Below are 18,829 nucleotides of genomic sequence, written 5' to 3' on the forward strand. Positions count from 1 at the left end.
AAGGACTTTTCTTCAGAATCTATCTCTGCTATGTTCCATCAGTCGTGCTTCGCCAACTCAGTGTACACGTCATACAGTCTCCCTATTACATTGCCTTAAAGCTTGACTTAAAGCGAACTCCCTAACTTTCAAGACTTCTATCATGAATTGAAAAACGTCATACAGATCGTGGGGACTCCTGTTAGACAGGGACTCCACTGCTTCAAATTTCCCTCTCGGCCTCTAATAAAATTGGTTTTAAAAACTTAAAACACAAAACTCAAAGGAGCCTATTTAAAAAGGTGAACTTACACATGAGTAAACCTATGGGGCCTGTAAACTGCATTTGGTCGTATGTTTATTAGTACTACAATAGTACTTCTAAAGCACCTACATGCGGAGGTTTCTTCTTTTCTCTCTTTTATATGCGAGATCCCCATCCCGACTGCGTCATAAAGATAGTACTCGTAAATGCCCTTTGTGAATTCCCAAAGTCATAAACGTAGACGTTTTGCCTAAGTTTAGACCAAACGAGTTTACCTTTGTGAATCGGGCCCGATGTGTCTTAAGAGTTGTCAGACCATCGCTGACCTGTCCCTGCGTACATTTGTCTTTTTTATTAAATGAAGGAAATCATTTTTGATAGAAATATTTATTTTTGTAAAATATATCCCTATTTATTATTACCGATTAGCAATGAATTTTGATTATTTTATAAAGGCATGTAATCATATTGAATGCAAAGTTAGATGAATGTTTCTTTAAATACTCTTAGTGGGGTAGAGATATTAATCTTGAACTAAATTTCTCAGGGAGCCAGACTGTCTGATATCAAATACCTCGATTCTGCTACATCATAGGGTTGTCCTATAGAGTGTTGAGTTTCCGCAGGACACCAGGTCTTTCTCCCCAATATGATTTATGCATAATATTAAGCAAACACCACGACGTCGATATAAGGGACGTTGTGTTGGCGATAGGGGCTTGTACATATGCTCCCTCAGAAACCGCGGTCTGTGCAGGTAACAGCATTGGGGTGGTGGGGCCAGGTAAGGCGGGAGTTCGAGGGACGATTGCAGAGGGAAAATTAAATAAACAATACATTTTCCCTCTGCGTTGTCCCTCGAAATCCCTCCTTACAGGGCCCCACCGCTGTTACCTGCACAGACCGCAGATGCCCCTCTGTTGTGCGGGCAAACTTTGCTGTGCAAGTGTCAACACGAGTGTGCATCTAGATATTGTGAATTTGACTTGACTGATGGGGACATAATAGTTGATGGGGGGGGGTTATGGAGATATCGAAGAGGGGAGAGAAAGGACCTCTGCTGGGAAATGAAACACGTGAACCTATCCATATGTGCTGGTTTCAGGTGTGAAGGAATGATCAAACACACACAAGGGCCCACCATATATTCTTCCAATCGTAAAGTTTTCTCAACAGGATGCTCTGATCCCAGGATAAGCTCTGTTTGCAGGCCTTGGTCAAGCGTCAACAGTATTCTCTGCCTTGGCCAGCGCAGATCCCTGGTGACGACTTTTTCCAAGAATTGGCTTGGGCATGGAAGGTTTGAGTTTCATCTGCAGCTGGCAGCACCTGGGGGTCTCTCGAGGGAGGGGAAATGGTAAGAGTCGGAACCTGTGGCCCCTTTAAAGGGAAGCGTTACTCGTGCTCATAATATCAACTTCCAGGGATTAAGATACCTTTCTTTACGCATGGTTCTGATGGGAGTTTGGAGGTTTTGATTTTCTTGGCAAGACTGAACACTTCCTCACCCTTCAGTGGGTTTAAAGGAAGAGTGTGAAGACCAGAACTATGAGGATATAGTGTTGTTAGGGTGTTTTTATTGTGCTTTCAGTGACAAACACCTTTCCAGAATTGGTAGGGGTCTTTACGTCTAATGCATTGTAAAGTTTTGTTAACTTCTTGCCAGATTGGGACCTCGTTTTCTCAATTGCTGGAGCAAGCGCTCAGAAGCTGCCTGTGGCCGCAGCTAGCGCTACAAACACAATAATCTAGAAAAGTTTACATAACGGCTAGAGGCATTTGCTTCCTTTGAAGAGTGGGGAGCAAAGCGTGCGCACTTCTCCGTGCCACCACTTCGGAAGGAGGCACAACAGCGGGGCATTCATGCCGGAGTGTTTGGATACGTGTATCCCCTGTGAGTGGGGGGACTGAGGGCAGGCGGGCAGTGTCAGTGCTGCTGCTGCTGCACGGAGCAGCTCGGAGGTCCCGGGCACAGTGCAGGGAGCTTCACTGAACAGAAAGGGGGCTATGTGTCCCTGCTTCCTTCCCTGCGAGCGTCGGGCCCGTGGCTGCGTCACCGCCTCCCCTCCCTCGCGAAAAAAATAAATCTCCTCAGATGTCCGGGCGCGCCAAGAGCTCGAGGTGAGCCCTGCTCTCGCTATGCCTGCGTAAAATGTTCTCGGCATTAGGGGCCAAGGGGAGATTCTGCTCATCGGGGCAGTCTTCCAGCGTTCCCTGCAGCTCGTCCACCGAGACACTGGCAAGAAGTTTCCTCCAGGAGCCAGCAGTCTCCTCCGCCTGTCTGTCTCAGCGCCACCTCCCCTGAACGACGGCCGACATGCAGGACGACAAGGTAAGGGGGGAACGTGCTCGCTTGCTTTCAAATTTAATATTCTAAAGGAAATGGGAAGGAGGCGTGTGGATGGCTGTATCTGGGAAAAGATGTCTAGACCGCCCCCCCAACCGCCCTACCCCGTCTCCTCCAAATATTCTACTTGATAAAGCAGCGCACTCTCAATTTTTGGTCAATTATGCCCACTGAAAAGAAAAACAAGTTAAACTCTACTTGGTACACAAATGCCAGTCAGCTGAACACAGTCACCGACACTCAACTGGGATTGATTATACAGTTTTGCTACACAGGTCCAAAAAATAATATGGATCAGGAGAAGCCATTAATGACATAATCTGTGAGCTGGACTTCCACCGGGGTTGTCTCCCCCATGCCTCGTTGAATATGATGCCGGAGGACTTCTGTCATTTTGTGTGTGTGAACTGTTCTTTTAGACTCATCTCATCTGCAACGAATTTAATGCACAGATACATATCCCTCCAGGGCCATTATGCGTGATGTGGTTGGAAGTGAGGAATTACACCCTTAACCACAAACACGTGGGGAGTTCTGGGCCGGAAACACTGAAATGAAGTCAAAGTGCACGGCGGTATTCGTATTTACGTATCCTCACCCTGCTTCTCAATTTCATAGTCGTGTGGCTGTTCTAACACTTTACTACCTGTTCATGAGGTGTTGTTACGCGTGGGATCAACAATACCGAGAGCCTACAAAAACAATATGGTGTGAAATAAACTAAACACGGTTCTCCCGACTGTCTCTATTGAAAAATGCCATTAAAGCAAAGGAAAGTCAATATTGTGGCTGACTGTCACCATGGTCTGGAAATGTACTGACTGTGAGAGTTGGAGGAGGGAGGCAAGGGACCGCTGTGTCACTGTCAGTACATTTCCATTTCTTGGGGATGTGTACCAAATTATCTAGGCTAGAAGTGGGGAAGCCTCATTGTCGTAGAATATTTAGTTTATTTCAGTTTCTAGATCTCATAAGTCCCTGCTATGACATAGCAATCGTTGTTAGCAAAACTGATAACCCACTGTTGTGATGTCATAAAGCCCTTTCAAGCCAGGCTGGCAGCTCTCTCTGAGAGCCTGTCAGCACCGTGCTGTATGTCTGTTTTGACTGAAAGCAGAAAGCACCGCTGCACAAGGTGGAAGGAAGACAGGGAAGGGGGTGAGGGCTGGTCAAGGATGGAAGATATGAATTATTTTTTACCTTTAGGACAGCAATACATAAAGGGCCAAGTTATATATGGCTCCCCCATTACTCCTCTTCCACTGTGTATCAGTTAAAAGCAGGGGCAGATGAATTCAGGACATAACATAAAATTATAGATGGGTAAAAAGTGCATTACTTGTATGTTTTTCCCCTCGAGGCTCAGACTGATATGATAGACAACGTAAGCTTCACTCTTGTTGTCTAGTTGATGTCACTCAGAACACCTTGGTGAAAAACATCCCCGTAAAAAACATTCACTGTAACCCATCTGTAATTCTATGTTTGTTTTGTTATATTGGCTTCACGAAGCACCAGCATAGCATTCCGATGTTTTCTGGGCACCCACACTTCAGATTGATTTGTTACCCATTGCATCTCATCCTTTGTGGATATGAGCCAACCATAGAAAGGAACATTTTCATGTCACCCAAATATATGTAAATGTGCAAAACAATATTTATAGGTACCTTTACAATGTGGTTTCTGCTGTTTTCCTTGCATTTTATGCAGTGCTTAATTTGAACCGGTGCTCTGTACCGGCACCTAATTGTCAACATCTCCACTTGTGAAGTCTGCCACATCGTGGCGCTTTCTGTCTAATTTTGAAATGAGCACAGCAACAGTTGTTTAATATTTAAATGTACAAAAAAAATGACTAATACATGACACCAAGCCATTCTTATATCTTTGAGTGATATTGACTAGTCTGAATTGTCACACTTGTAGGAGTGTGATGGTTAGTAGCTGTGTTGGCATTATCATTTGCAGCGCTGGCAAGGGCAATGGGAGGTGCAAGCTGCAGTGATCTCTGGCAAGGGCTCTCACATTTATTTTAATTTAATTTTTACAAATTAAGCACTTTTATGTTTTTATGTCACATACGTCTTATTTAACAAATTGAAGTTTTACTTTTATTGAAATCTTTTTATTTTCTATATTTTTGTTTCTTATTTCTCTTGGAATTTGCCTTTCTTCTTTTCCCTAGGATTAGTTAACATGTATCAAGACCAAATGGGTTCGCAAACGCCGAAATTCGCAGAATTTCGGCGTTTGCGAACTCATTTTTGCAAAATGGTATGTATGAAAGAATTTGGGTGCAAAATAAGGAATCGCAAAATTTGCCATTCCTTATTTTGCAATTGCATTTAAGGAATCGCAAATATTGCGATTCCTTAAATGCAATGTATTAAGCAAAGAAAAATTCCAAAATGCCCTTAAGAAATCGCAAATTACCACCAACTTCTAGTTGGTGGTAAGTTGCGATTTCCTTGAAAAATGCACATTTCAGCATTTTTTAAAGTGCCATGTGACGCACATACATGCTACATGTGCACCCATACTTATTTCAGAGGTGCAACAGGGTGTCCTTTGGACACCCCTGCACCCTTGAAATTATTCTCAATTTGCGATTAGCAAATTGTGAATCGCAAATTGAGAATAAATTCCCATTCCTTCCTATGAGCCAGGAGGCCCATAGAAATGAATGGGAAAGTATTCCTTAATTGCGAATTTGCAATTTGCGAATTTGCAATTAAGGAATATCAAGAAATCGCTAAAATATTGCGATTTTCTTGATACATACCAATTAGCGATTCTGAAATAGCGATTTCTTAAAAATCGCTATTACAGAATCGCTAATTGGTATCTTGATACATATGGCCCATAGTGATGAGACATAAATTTTTTTTTAGCCCCGCTATTGAGGAGCCACTGTTCTAGTGGTGATTCAGTGGTTTTGAAGCCATGAATGTTTATTGTACTATTTGTGGCCCATCCCTTAATCTACCTGTGTCTCAATTACACAACTGTTATTTTATGTAATTAGGATGTGTATGGCCCAGCTAATCACCAATGAGGGTCTCCTTGAGCTTGAACAGGTGTTTAGGCGTAGGACTAGGGTGTAGGGTGCCCGCCCTGCAGAGTTAGTCAAAAAGCTAGAGTTAGCCTTCAGCTTCTTGAAGGATTCAGGAAGTGAGGAGAAGGAGCTGATGTGTTGAGGGAGGTTGTTCCAGGTCTTGGGTGCGATGTAAGCGAATGCTTGACTTCCTATTCTGCTTTTGTGGATGGGGGGGTGCGAATGAGAGTGCTGTTCAGCGCAGGTGTCTAGTGGGTTGGTGACAGTGAAGGCAGTTGTTGAGGTATGTTGATCCGAAGTTGTACCATGCCATATATGTGTGTGGGTGGAGTTTGAATTTGCTGCATTTGTGGATGGGGAGTCAGTGTAGGTCTCTGAAGTGTAATGAAATATAATGAGATGTGGGTGCATCCTAGGAGGGCAAAGCTAAGCCTCGCTGTGGCATCCTAGATGGTTTGGAGTCAATGTAGGAGATGGTTGGAAATCTCGGCGTTCAGTGCATTGTCATAGTCTAATCTGATTGTAATGAGGGCTTGTGTGACAGAGCCACTGGTGCTCAGGTGTAGGCATTTGAAAATTATGTGGAGCACATGGAGAACGTGGAAGCAGGATGAGCTGACCTCGTTGACCTGTGCTGTGATGTTGAGCTTATCATCCAGGATGATTCCCAGGTTTCTGGCGTGCTCGGTTGGGGTGGGTCTGAGCTTTGCAGGCCACCAGGTGGAGCCCTGTGGTGAGTTATTGTCCCTGAAGATCAGCATTTCTTTCTTGTTGGAGTTGAGTTTCAGACAGTTAGATCTCATCCAGTCTGCTACATTGATCATGCAGTTGGAGAAGTTGGTTCTTGTGGTGGTGGACTTGTCGGCCAGAGAAAGGATGAGTTAGGTATCAGCTGCATGGGATATGATGGCAATGCCTTAGGATCTGATGAGGTTGGCGAGTAGTGTCATGCAGATGTTGAACAGGGTTGGATTGAGCAATGAAGCCTGAAGGACTCCACAGATCAGATCTTTGGATTCAGATGTGTAGGGTGGTAGTGTGACTCTCTGTGTTCTTCCTGTAAGGAAGGAGTTTATCTAGTGGAGGGCCGGGCGTTGGATGCCTATGTCGGGCAATCTTCTGGCGAGCATGTGGTGGGAGACTGTGTCGAAGACTTCAGAGAGGTCAAGAAGGATATGGGCTGCAGTTACTTCACAGTCTAGTATTGTGCGGATGTCATCTGTAGCCGCGATGAGTGCTATCTCTGTACGGTGGTTGCTTCGAAATCCTGATTCATTGTGGTCCAGTAGGTCATGGAGTTCAAGCTGGCTGGTGAGTGGTTTGTTGATGGCCTTCTCATCAGTAAAGCAGGGTATGGGAGAATAGAGAAGGATCAGAAGCTGCTCAGCTTGCTGAGGTTGGGCAATGGTTTTCTGAGGAGGGCATTAACTGTGACATTAGTGATACCTTCTGGGAAGGTGGCAGATTTGATGGAGGTTTTGATGATGTGGGTGAGGGTGTTGCTGATTAGTGATCCACCCATGTTGAAGATGTGGTGGGGGCATGGGTCTGTTGGGGCCCAGGTTTGTATTGTTTTCATGATCACTGCTGTGCCTTCTTCGGTGAGTGTTTTCCATTCAGATATCCATCCTGGTAGGCAGTTGGAAGGTTGGCAATGAAATCTTGGGGTTCTGATTGTTATTCCAAGCTGCTGTAGATTGTTTCTATTTTGCCGTGAAAACAGTTAGATAAGTTGTCACAGAGTGCCTGTGATGGGGTGAAGGTGTTGGCTGTGGCCTCAGGTGTGGTGAACTCTTTGACTATTGAGAAGATCTTGTTACAGCTCGCCTCTATGCTTTTGATTGGTGTCCTTTTTTTGGTGTCACACAGAAGTTGGAGGAAGTGTCTGAGTTCAGCCTTGTGGATGGTTCTGGCAGCAGCATCGTGGCTGGATCTCCATTTTCTTTCCAGCTGCTTGCAGAAGCGTTTGGATTCCCAGAGTTCATCCGTATAGCAGCTGGCTTGTTTGTTTTTTCATTTTTATCTGTTGGTTTTGATTGAGGTGGGAAAGTCCAAGCAGTTCTTGATCCATTTGTTGAAGTTGGTGATGTCCTTGTTGAGGTCGTTGAGCCAGTCTGCCGTTTTGACTTTACTCCAATTCTGGCTGGATAAATTGCTGCTTGTGGGTTTGTTTACTTGTAATGCGTAGATGTGGAAGTGTTGGATGGAGTGGTGCGTCCATGTGAACAGTGAGGCAGAATTTTAATTGATCCTGTCACTGGTAGTGAAGATTTGGTCCAGAGTATGTCCTGCGATGTGTGTTGGGGCAGTGATGAGATGGGTGATTCTAGTGTTGCCCAAGCTTTCGAGGAGGGCTGTGGAGCAGCGGTCTGTTGTGTCCAGAGGTGGAAGTTGAGGTTGCTGAGTAGTATGAAGTCCTTGGACCTAATGGTGAGGGAAGCAAAGAAGCCTGTGACAAGGTTGCTGAAGTTGGTTTGTGATCCTGGCAGTTGATATGTGAAGGTGCTTTTTAGGGTGATGCTGTTGTCTGTTTGTAGTCTGAAGTGCATGTGTTCCATGATGTCGGTGGATGTGGTGCATTTGATGGAATCGTTGTAGATAATTGCGTGTCCTCCTACTGAATTGTTAGGGCAAAAATTGCAAAAAACACAGTTGATGGACAGAATGTAGAACAATGTCATACATTCACCCCAGTACAAGGATCTGGGCCTAAATCCATCGTTTTTTTGCACTCCACACCACCCTGGGTTAGACACTGGCTATATGCAAATCAGCTCTGACCCTGTGCCTCATGGGAACAGTCCAGTCCGAACTACCAAGCCATGTCTTTCCCAGACCGGAATCAAGCATCCAAGGACCGGTTTCTGGCTATCAGCCTTCATCAGCCTGGATAGCTTGACTCCAGTGGTGTGGAGAGCCTGGGACTCACGTCTGAGCATCCCCAGCACACTCGGGGTGAAAATTGCAAAAAACACAGTTGATGGACAGAATGTAGAACAATGTCATACATTCACCCCAGTACAAGGATCTGGGCCTAAATCCATCGTTTTTTTGCACTCCACACCACCCTGGGTTAGACACTGGCTATATGCAAATCAGCTCTGACCCTGTGCCTCATGGGAACAGTCCAGTCCGAACTACCAAGCCATGTCTTTCCCAGACCGGAATCAAGCATCCAAGGACCGGTTTCTGGCTATCAGCCTTCATCAGCCTGGATAGCTTGACTCCAGTGGTGTGGAGAGCCTGGGACTCACGTCTGAGCATCCCCAGCACACTCGGGGTGAAAATTGCAAAAAACACAGTTGATGGACAGAATGTAGAACAATGTCGTACATTCACCCCAGTACAAGGATCTGGGCCTAAATCCATCGTTTTTTTGCACTCCACACCACCCTGGGTTAGACACTGGCTATATGCAAATCAGCTCTGACCCTGTGCCTCATGGGAACAGTCCAGTCCGAACTACCAAGCCATGTCTTTCCCAGACCGGAATCAAGCATCCAAGGACCGGTTTCTGGCTATCAGCCTTCATCAGCCTGGATAGCTTGACTCCAGTGGTGTGGAGAGCCTGGGACTCACGTCTGAGCATCCCCAGCACACTCGGGGTGAAAATTGCAAAAAACACAGTTGATGGACAGAATGTAGAACAAAGTCATACATTCACCCCAGTACAAGGATCTGGGCCTAAATCCATCGTTTTTTTGCACTCCACACCACCCTGGGTTAGACACTGGCTATATGCAAATCAGCTCTGACCCTGTGCCTCATGGGAACAGTCCAGTCCGAACTACCAAGCCATGTCTTTCCCAGACCGGAATCAAGCATTCAAGGACCGGTTTCTGGCTATCAGCCTTCATCAGCCTGGATAGCTTGACTCCAGTGGTGTGGAGAGCCTGGGACTCACGTCTGAGCATCCCCAGCACACTCGGGGTGAAAATTGCAAAAAACACAGTTGATGGACAGAATGTAGAACAATGTCATACATTCACCCCAGTACAAGGATCTGGGCCTAAATCCATCGTTTTTTTGCACTCCACACCACCCTGGGTTAGACACTGGCTATATGCAAATCAGCTCTGACCCTGTGCCTCATGGGAACAGTCCAGTCCGAACTACCAAGCCATGTCTTTCCCAGACCGGAATCAAGCATCCAAGGACCGGTTTCTGGCTATCAGCCTTCATCAGCCTGGATAGCTTGACTCCAGTGGTGTGGAGAGCCTGGGACTCACGTCTGAGCATCCCCAGCACACTCGGGGTGAAAATTGCAAAAAACACAGTTGATGGACAGAATGTAGAACAAAGTCATACATTCACCCCAGTACAAGGATCTGGGCCTAAATCCATCGTTTTTTTGCACTCCACACCACCCTGGGTTAGACACTGGCTATATGCAAATCAGCTCTGACCCTGTGCCTCATGGGAACAGTCCAGTCCGAACTACCAAGCCATGTCTTTCCCAGACCGGAATCAAGCATCCAAGGACCGGATTCTGGCTATCAGCCTTCATCAGCCTGGATAGCTTGACTCCAGTGGTGTGGAGAGCCTGGGACTCACGTCTGAGCATCCCCAGCACACTCCGGGTGAAAATTGCAAAAAACACAGTTGATGGACAGAATGTAGAACAAAGTCATACATTCACCCCAGTACAAGGATCTGGGCCTAAATCCATCGTTTTTTTGCACTCCACACCACCCTGGGTTAGACACTGGCTATATGCAAATCAGCTCTGACCCTGTGCCTCATGGGAACAGTCCAGTCCGAACTACCAAGCCATGTCTTTCCCAGACCGGAATCAAGCATTCAAGGACCGGTTTCTGGCTATCAGCCTTCATCAGCCTGGATAGCTTGACTCCAGTGGTGTGGAGAGCCTGGGACTCACGTCTGAGAATCCCCAGCACACTCGGGGTGAAAATTGCAAAAAACACAGTTGATGGACAGAATGTAGAACAATGTCATACATTCACCCCAGTACAAGGATCTGGGCCTAAATCCATCGTTTTTTTTGCACTCCACACCACCCTGGGTTAGACACTGGCTATATGCAAATCAGCTCTGACCCTGTGCCTCATGGGAACAGTCCAGTCCGAACTACCAAGCCATGTCTTTCCCAGACTGGAATCAAGCATCCAAGGACCGGTTTCTGGCTATCAGCCTTCATCAGCCTGGATAGCTTGACTCCAGTGGTGTGGAGAGCCTGGGACTCACGTCTGAGCATCCCCAGCACACTCGGGGTGAAAATTGCAAAAAACACAGTTGATGGACAGAATGTAGAACAAAGTCATACATTCACCCCAGTACAAGGATCTGGGCCTAAATCCATCGTTTTTTTGCACTCCACACCACCCTGGGTTAGACACTGGCTATATGCAAATCAGCTCTGACCCTGTGCCTCATGGGAACAGTCCAGTCCGAACTACCAAGCCATGTCTTTCCCAGACCGGAATCAAGCATCCAAGGACCGGTTTCTGGCTATCAGCCTTCATCAGCCTGGATAGCTTGACTCCAGTGGTGTGGAGAGCCTGGGACTCACGTCTGAGCATCCCCAGCACACTCGGGGTGAAAATTGCAAAAAACACAGTTGATGGACAGAATGTAGAACAAAGTCATACATTCACCCCAGTACAAGGATCTGGGCCTAAATCCATCGTTTTTTTGCACTCCACACCACCCTGGGTTAGACACTGGCTATATGCAAATCAGCTCTGACCCTGTGCCTCATGGGAACAGTCCAGTCCGAACTACCAAGCCATGTCTTTCCCAGACCGGAATCAAGCATTCAAGGACCGGTTTCTGGCTATCAGCCTTCATCAGCCTGGATAGCTTGACTCCAGTGGTGTGGAGAGCCTGGGACTCACGTCTGAGCATCCCCAGCACACTCGGGGTGAAAATTGCAAAAAACACAGTTCATGGACAGAATGTAGAACAATGTCATACATTCACCCCAGTACAAGGATCTGGGCCTAAATCCATCGTTTTTTTGCACTCCACACCACCCTGGGTTAGACACTGGCTATATGCAAATCAGCTCTGACCCTGTGCCTCATGGGAACAGTCCAGTCCGAACTACCAAGCCATGTCTTTCCCAGACCGGAATCAAGCATCCAAGGACCGGTTTCTGGCTATCAGCCTTCATCAGCCTGGATAGCTTGACTCCAGTGGTGTGGAGAGCCTGGGACTCACGTCTGAGCATCCCCAGCACACTCGGGGTGAAAATTGCAAAAAACACAGTTGATGGACAGAATGTAGAACAAAGTCATACATTCACCCCAGTACAAGGATCTGGGCCTAAATCCATAGTTTTTTTGCACTCCACACCACCCTGGGTTAGACACTGGCTATATGCAAATCAGCTCTGACCCTGTGCCTCATGGGAACAGTCCAGTCCGAACTACCAAGCCATGTCTTTCCCAGACCGGAATCAAGCATCCAAGGACCGGATTCTGGCTATCAGCCTTCATCAGCCTGGATAGCTTGACTCCAGTGGTGTGGAGAGCCTGGGACTCACGTCTGAGCATCCCCAGCACACTCGGGGTGAAAATTGCAAAAAACACAGTTGATGGACAGAATGTAGAACAATGTCATACATTCACCCCAGTACAAGGATCTGGGCCTAAATCCATCGTTTTTTTTTGCACTCCACACCACCCTGGGTTAGACACTGGCTATATGCAAATCAGCTCTGACCCTGTGCCTCATGGGAACAGTCCAGTCCGAACTACCAAGCCATGTCTTTCCCAGACTGGAATCAAGCATCCAAGGACCGGTTTCTGGCTATCAGCCTTCATCAGCCTGGATAGCTTGACTCCAGTGGTGTGGAGAGCCTGGGACTCACGTCTGAGCATCCCCAGCACACTCGGGGTGAAAATTGCAAAAAACACAGTTGATGGACAGAATGTAGAACAAAGTCATACATTCACCCCAGTACAAGGATCTGGGCCTAAATCCATCGTTTTTTTGCACTCCACACCACCCTGGGTTAGACACTGGCTATATGCAAATCAGCTCTGACCCTGTGCCTCATGGGAACAGTCCAGTCCGAACTACCAAGCCATGTCTTTCCCAGACTGGAATCAAGCATCCAAGGACCGGTTTCTGGCTATCAGCCTTCATCAGCCTGGATAGCTTGACTCCAGTGGTGTGGAGAGCCTGGGACTCACGTCTGAGCATCCCCAGCACACTCGGGGTGAAAATTGCAAAAAACACAGTTGATGGACAGAATGTAGAACAAAGTCATACATTCACCCCAGTACAAGGATCTGGGCCTAAATCCATAGTTTTTTTGCACTCCACACCACCCTGGGTTAGACACTGGCTATATGCAAATCAGCTCTGACCCTGTGCCTCATGGGAACAGTCCAGTCCGAACTACCAAGCCATGTCTTTCCCAGACCGGAATCAAGCATCCAAGGACCGGATTCTGGCTATCAGCCTTCATCAGCCTGGATAGCTTGACTCCAGTGGTGTGGAGAGCCTGGGACTCACGTCTGAGCATCCCCAGCACACTCGGGGTGAAAATTGCAAAAAACACAGTTGATGGACAGAATGTAGAACAAAGTCATACATTCACCCCAGTACAAGGATCTGGGCCTAAATCCATCGTTTTTTTGCACTCCACACCACCCTGGGTTAGACACTGGCTATATGCAAATCAGCTCTGACCCTGTGCCTCATGGGAACAGTCCAGTCCGAACTACCAAGCCATGTCTTTCCCAGACCGGAATCAAGCATTCAAGGACCGGTTTCTGGCTATCAGCCTTCATCAACCTGGATAGCTTGACTCCAGTGGTGTGGAGAGCCTGGGACTCACGTCTGAGAATCCCCAGCACACTCGGGGTGAAAATTGCAAAAAACACAGTTGATGGACAGAATGTAGAACAATGTCATACATTCACCCCAGTACAAGGATCTGGGCCTAAATCCATCGTTTTTTTTTGCACTCCACACCACCCTGGGTTAGACACTGGCTATATGCAAATCAGCTCTGACCCTGTGCCTCATGGGAACAGTCCAGTCCGAACTACCAAGCCATGTCTTTCCCAGACTGGAATCAAGCATCCAAGGACCGGTTTCTGGCTATCAGCCTTCATCAGCCTGGATAGCTTGACTCCAGTGGTGTGGAGAGCCTGGGACTCACGTCTGAGCATCCCCAGCACACTCGGGGTGAAAATTGCAAAAAACACAGTTGATGGACAGAATGTAGAACAAAGTCATACATTCACCCCAGTACAAGGATCTGGGCCTAAATCCATCGTTTTTTTGCACTCCACACCACCCTGGGTTAGACACTGGCTATATGCAAATCAGCTCTGACCCTGTGCCTCATGGGAACAGTCCAGTCCGAACTACCAAGCCATGTCTTTCCCAGACCGGAATCAAGCATCCAAGGACCGGTTTCTGGCTATCAGCCTTCATCAGCCTGGATAGCTTGACTCCAGTGGTGTGGAGAGCCTGGGACTCACGTCTGAGCATCCCCAGCACACTCGGGGTGAAAATTGCAAAAAACAGGCCCAGGCTCTCCACACCACTGGAGTCAAGCTATCTAGGCTGATGAAGGCTGATAGCCAGAAACCGGTCCTTGGATGCTTGATTCCGGTCTGGGAAAGACATGGCTTGGTAGTTCGGACTGGACTGTTCCCATGAGGCACAGGGTCAGAGCTGATTTGCATATAGCCAGTGTCTAACCCAGGGTGGTGTGGAGTGCAAAAAAACGATGGATTTAGGCCCAGATCCTTGTACTGGGGTGAATGTATGACATTGTTCTACATTCTGTCCATCATCTGTGTTTTTTGGAATTGTTAGGGCAATCCTGTTGTGTGCTCTTGTAGCCCAAAGGAATAGCCACAATAATGGCAGGTTGCAAAACATGGTTGAGCCAGGTTTCCATGAGGAAGAGGAGGCCTGGCACATTGTTTCTGAGGAGACCCCAGATCTCGGTGGTGTGTTTGCTGAGGGAGCGGGTGTTGAGGAGCATACATGCAGGGTTTTTTTGCGGTGCTGGTTCAGGTGTGTTGTGTGGTATGGTGTTTGCCCAGGGTGGTCGGAGATATCGCTAGAGCATGGGGGACATGTGCGGGTGTGCTGCTGCAGGTGAGTCAGCAATGGGTGCATGTGACAGTCCTACCGTGGTGTGGGGTGCTGCACAGCAGCAGTCGGGCAATCGGCGACCCGGGTCAAGGGAGATAAGGAACGCTGCATCATATTGGCAGAGGCTGCTCGAACCAGGGTTCGTAGTGCTGGGAGTGCTCCAGGCCAGGATGAGCGCAGACAGGCTCGCGTTTTGCATGCCAGCTGCGTGGCTGCCATTAAGTGGGTCCTGGGAGGGGGGAGGAACATGGGGCAGAGGGCAGAGCTTGCCGAGGTGGGAAGGTGACGTGCAGGATAGCAGGTAAGGAGTGGGAAAGGTAGGAATAAGTGCGGGAAGGGGGAGGTGGGTTGGGCGTCAAGCATGTGGGGAGAATGGCACAAAGTAGAAATGGCAGTGGGATCAGCAAAAAGAGGAGAGCGGCAGAAGGAGAAGGAGAGCAGGAGAAGGAGGCTAAAAACGGGAGAAAAAGGCATTAAAAATCACCAAATGTGTGATAGAGGAGTAAAAAGAGGCACAAGTGAGGCTGGAAATGGGAGAGAAAAGGCACAAAGAGGAACAGAAAAGTAAGATAAAGGAATAAAAAGAGGCACAAGGAGGCTAGAAACGGGGGAGGAAAGGGCACAAAAAAGTGTGACAAAGGAGTGAAAAGGCACATAAAGTGGGACAGAGGGGTGTGAGAGTGGAACGAAGATGATACTAGTGATGGAAATATGAATTGATCGTTTAAGGTTATACTTTATTCATGGTTTCATATTGTGTCTTGCAGGTGTGGCTACTGTTGGCTAGCATTCTACTTTGCCCACTGGTGCAGCACCAAGCTAGCTTGGAAGGGTCCCGCGTGTTTAAACGCCCCCCTGTATCGCGAGTTCGGAACTGCGCTGACCGACCAGAAGAGCTGCTGGAACAATTGTATGGGCGCCTGACAGCGGGCATGCTCAGCGCTTTCCACCACACTCTGCAGCTGGAACCCTTGGGGAAGGAGAACATTAGCTGCCCCGCTGGGGGGAGAGGTCCCGCTGATAAGAAGCATCGCCTGCCCATCAACCTCCATAGTGTGTCTCCCTGGGCCTACAGGTGAAGCTTATGCACCACGCCCGCTTTTACTGCATGCCACTTACTGAGGAATATCTGCACATTTTCCCCCATAATTATGTTCATAGTGTTTAACCAAATAGTCATTGTTTAAGAGATTTAAAAAATCAGTATTGTATACATTTGTTCTCGAGGGAAAACCAAAGATCCCACAAGCCAAAAATCTCTGCTATATGGAGTAATTGCAAACATGGCAGAATAACTCACTTTTAAAATCTATGAACACTCTTAAAGCAGATCTAGATAAGTTTGCTCTGGTTATATAATTCTTCCAACATACCAAATGCTCACTCTTGACTCATGCACGCCTCTTATTTACGTGGCAACAGTTTAATTGCGCATCGGGTGTTCTTGCGAGAGGATTACATGCTGAGATTTAATTGGAGCAGACGAGGTCGAAAATCCCCCTATTTATCCATTATTATTCCAATGTACATTTGTTAAATCAACCCTAATGTGATACATTTGAACAAGTCACAATATCTCCAAAGTAACAGAGTACCATAAGCTTCTGACTCGTCACAATAATCCAAAATGTAGACCAAATACACCCAGACCATCTACTACATAATCTATGATTGTTGTCACTCTCTGCTCCTAAACCTTTAAGGGGGCCATCCATTGTAGAGTAAGAATAACACTTCTCTTTAGCCATTCCTGCATCTCCAACCATCAGCAACATTAGTTATTCCAGAATGAGGCGTTAGTGATGGCGCCTGTTTAGGTTCCGAAACATATTATGACACTATTCACCGGATGGCCCATTTAATATTAGCCTGTGGTATTTCAGATGAGTGGGACCTCTTGCAAGTGAATAGTTACCCATGAGCATGACCTTTCTTGCAATTTGTCAAATTTAGTTGACTGATACCTCTTAATAAGCCATCAGCGACTGCCCCAAATGCTGTAAGAGACGGTACAATAGGTCTCATACAAAAAATGTTTTTAAAAAAAGGTTCCCTGTTAGCCAAAATTCATATTTTCTTTACCACCAAGGCAAATCTGCACTCTGGAATACATTTTCAGGCTTCTTCCAATCTTCTAATCTTTTTGAAGAAGGCGTCTCCAGTAACTTCCTAAAACTGACACTAACAGGCCCTTGAGCCCGAAGGACCTAGACTTGTGGGCATGTAGTTAAGATAAGTGTATCACAGTCATCATGGGTATGCACCTGAAATCCCTGCCCTTGGAACAACATACAAAACACCCATTCACCTCAGAGGCTCTGGGCTGGCTTCCATACCTCGTGCAATCTAGATGATACTCCTACGTTACCTTATTTTCAGTCAATGTCTTCGTTGCCATACACTGATGATAATGATTTTTTTTTAAAGATTTGGGGTAAACCACTGAAGGAATCCGCGCACCACATAGCTATTTATGTTCCATAAACATTGGAAAAGGTGAAACGGATTGAATTTTGAGTAGTTCAAAATCTTCTATTCGTAGCGTTTAAAACTGGTGTTCTTAAATTGTTGTCAAACAAGAAGTCCCCTTTGGGCAAAATTACACAGCAGGCATACTTACATAGACAGCACTAGATCCACCACGAAAAGATGAACAAAGAGGAAATGTAAAAATACATTCTTAAAAAAGTATACAATTTATTTAGACAATTGTTAAAAACATGATCCAACCCTATCATCAATACAATACTAATCAATAAGGAGATATAGATACATTTAGACAAACACAATAAAAACACAGAAATGGGAAACACAATAAGGACAAATAATTCCTATTAGGACGAGGGAAAATACAATAGTCAACCAGAAATCAGCTCTGATTTATATTCTAATTGCAGTCAGAGTTGTTGTCTCCACAGACTTAGCGTAATTTCCACTCATATATGCATCGACGCGTTTCGGTGGGCAAGTAAATTAATAGCCAACACCTTCTTCAGGAAAAATATTTTGTTCCCACTCTAACATGTTATATCTGTAATATAAGGACAATAAAAAATAATTTGTTACATAACTCCCAACAAATTAAAATACAAACAGATTATATATATATATATATATATATATATATATATATATATATATATATATATATATATATATTATATATATATATATATATATATTTTTTTTACATAACCTCAATGTTCAAACTTTAAATGATTTATAGTAAGACGACAACAAACACAACAGTCATACTAGCATTTCATATACTTAATAGTCAGTGCATAAAGATAGTACACGGTATATAAATGGGGTAGAGGAACCTTCATTTCCTGCCATAGAGTGTAGAAAAGTTTTAGAGTGCTAGAAAATCAATGCATCCAAAGATATACACATTATGGTAATGAGGTTGAGAAATCTTTTGCTGCCAAAAAGTGCAGAAAAGTTAGAAGGTGCCGAGCATAGGGCAGAAAAACCTCCATATGTTGACATCAAATGTGGACCAATAGACTGAGTGGATAACCAGTATCCCAAACACAGTACCATAACTAAATCCTAGTCGCTAAGCAGGTCATTTAAAATATCAAAGTAAGAACTCAACCCAATACGTCTCAAACACTATAGTTTAACCCAGTAGGAATGGACATCTGATTACCTTTATTTGTGGGGTTTACAGAGGCCTCCAATGTTGAAAGCTTTGTTGGTTTTTTTTAAAAGTGAATCTAGTGCTGTCTATGTAAATATGCCTGCTGTGTAATTTTGCCCAGAGGAGACTTCTTGTTTGACACTTGTCTTTATTGGTACCCTACCCCTTTGGTTGTTGGGTCCCTCTCTCTTTTATTGGAGTTCTTACATTTTTACCTCGCTTTCCAAAGAGAAATTACCTAAACAATTATAACGTAGTCTTGGAGCACTCGGGACAGATTTACTAAATTATAACGCAGAGCAGCAGCCGCAAAGGCTGTGCTGTCCTGCGTGAGAAGGAGAGAGCAAGAGAGCTACATATTTACAGAAATATGTCTCTCTCCTCCCCTCTCCGTAGGGCAGACCCAGAAATATGCTGCTTTTTGCCACATACACATCTTTGCCTCATAGT

At 45.8% G+C, this 18,829-nt stretch overlaps 1 protein-coding gene across 1 annotated transcript in view; it reads left to right on the plus strand.

Moving 5' to 3' along the window:
• Nucleotides 1-2,354: 2,354 nt before the first annotated feature.
• IL17D (interleukin 17D) overlaps nucleotides 2,355-18,829 on the plus strand; it is a 115,986-nt gene continuing 99,511 nt past the window's right edge. Inside the window, exons 1-2 of the mRNA XM_078655980.1 lie at nucleotides 2,355-2,576; nucleotides 15,501-15,808. Of these exons, the coding sequence (XP_078512106.1) occupies nucleotides 2,562-2,576; nucleotides 15,501-15,808 (323 nt within the window). The 5' untranslated portion in view covers nucleotides 2,355-2,561. The remainder of the gene's footprint in view (nucleotides 2,577-15,500; nucleotides 15,809-18,829) is intronic.

The sequence above is a fragment of the Lissotriton helveticus genome, chromosome 8, assembly GCF_964261635.1.
Source record: "Lissotriton helveticus chromosome 8, aLisHel1.1, whole genome shotgun sequence".
NCBI classification, from domain to species: domain Eukaryota; kingdom Metazoa; phylum Chordata; class Amphibia; order Caudata; family Salamandridae; genus Lissotriton; species Lissotriton helveticus.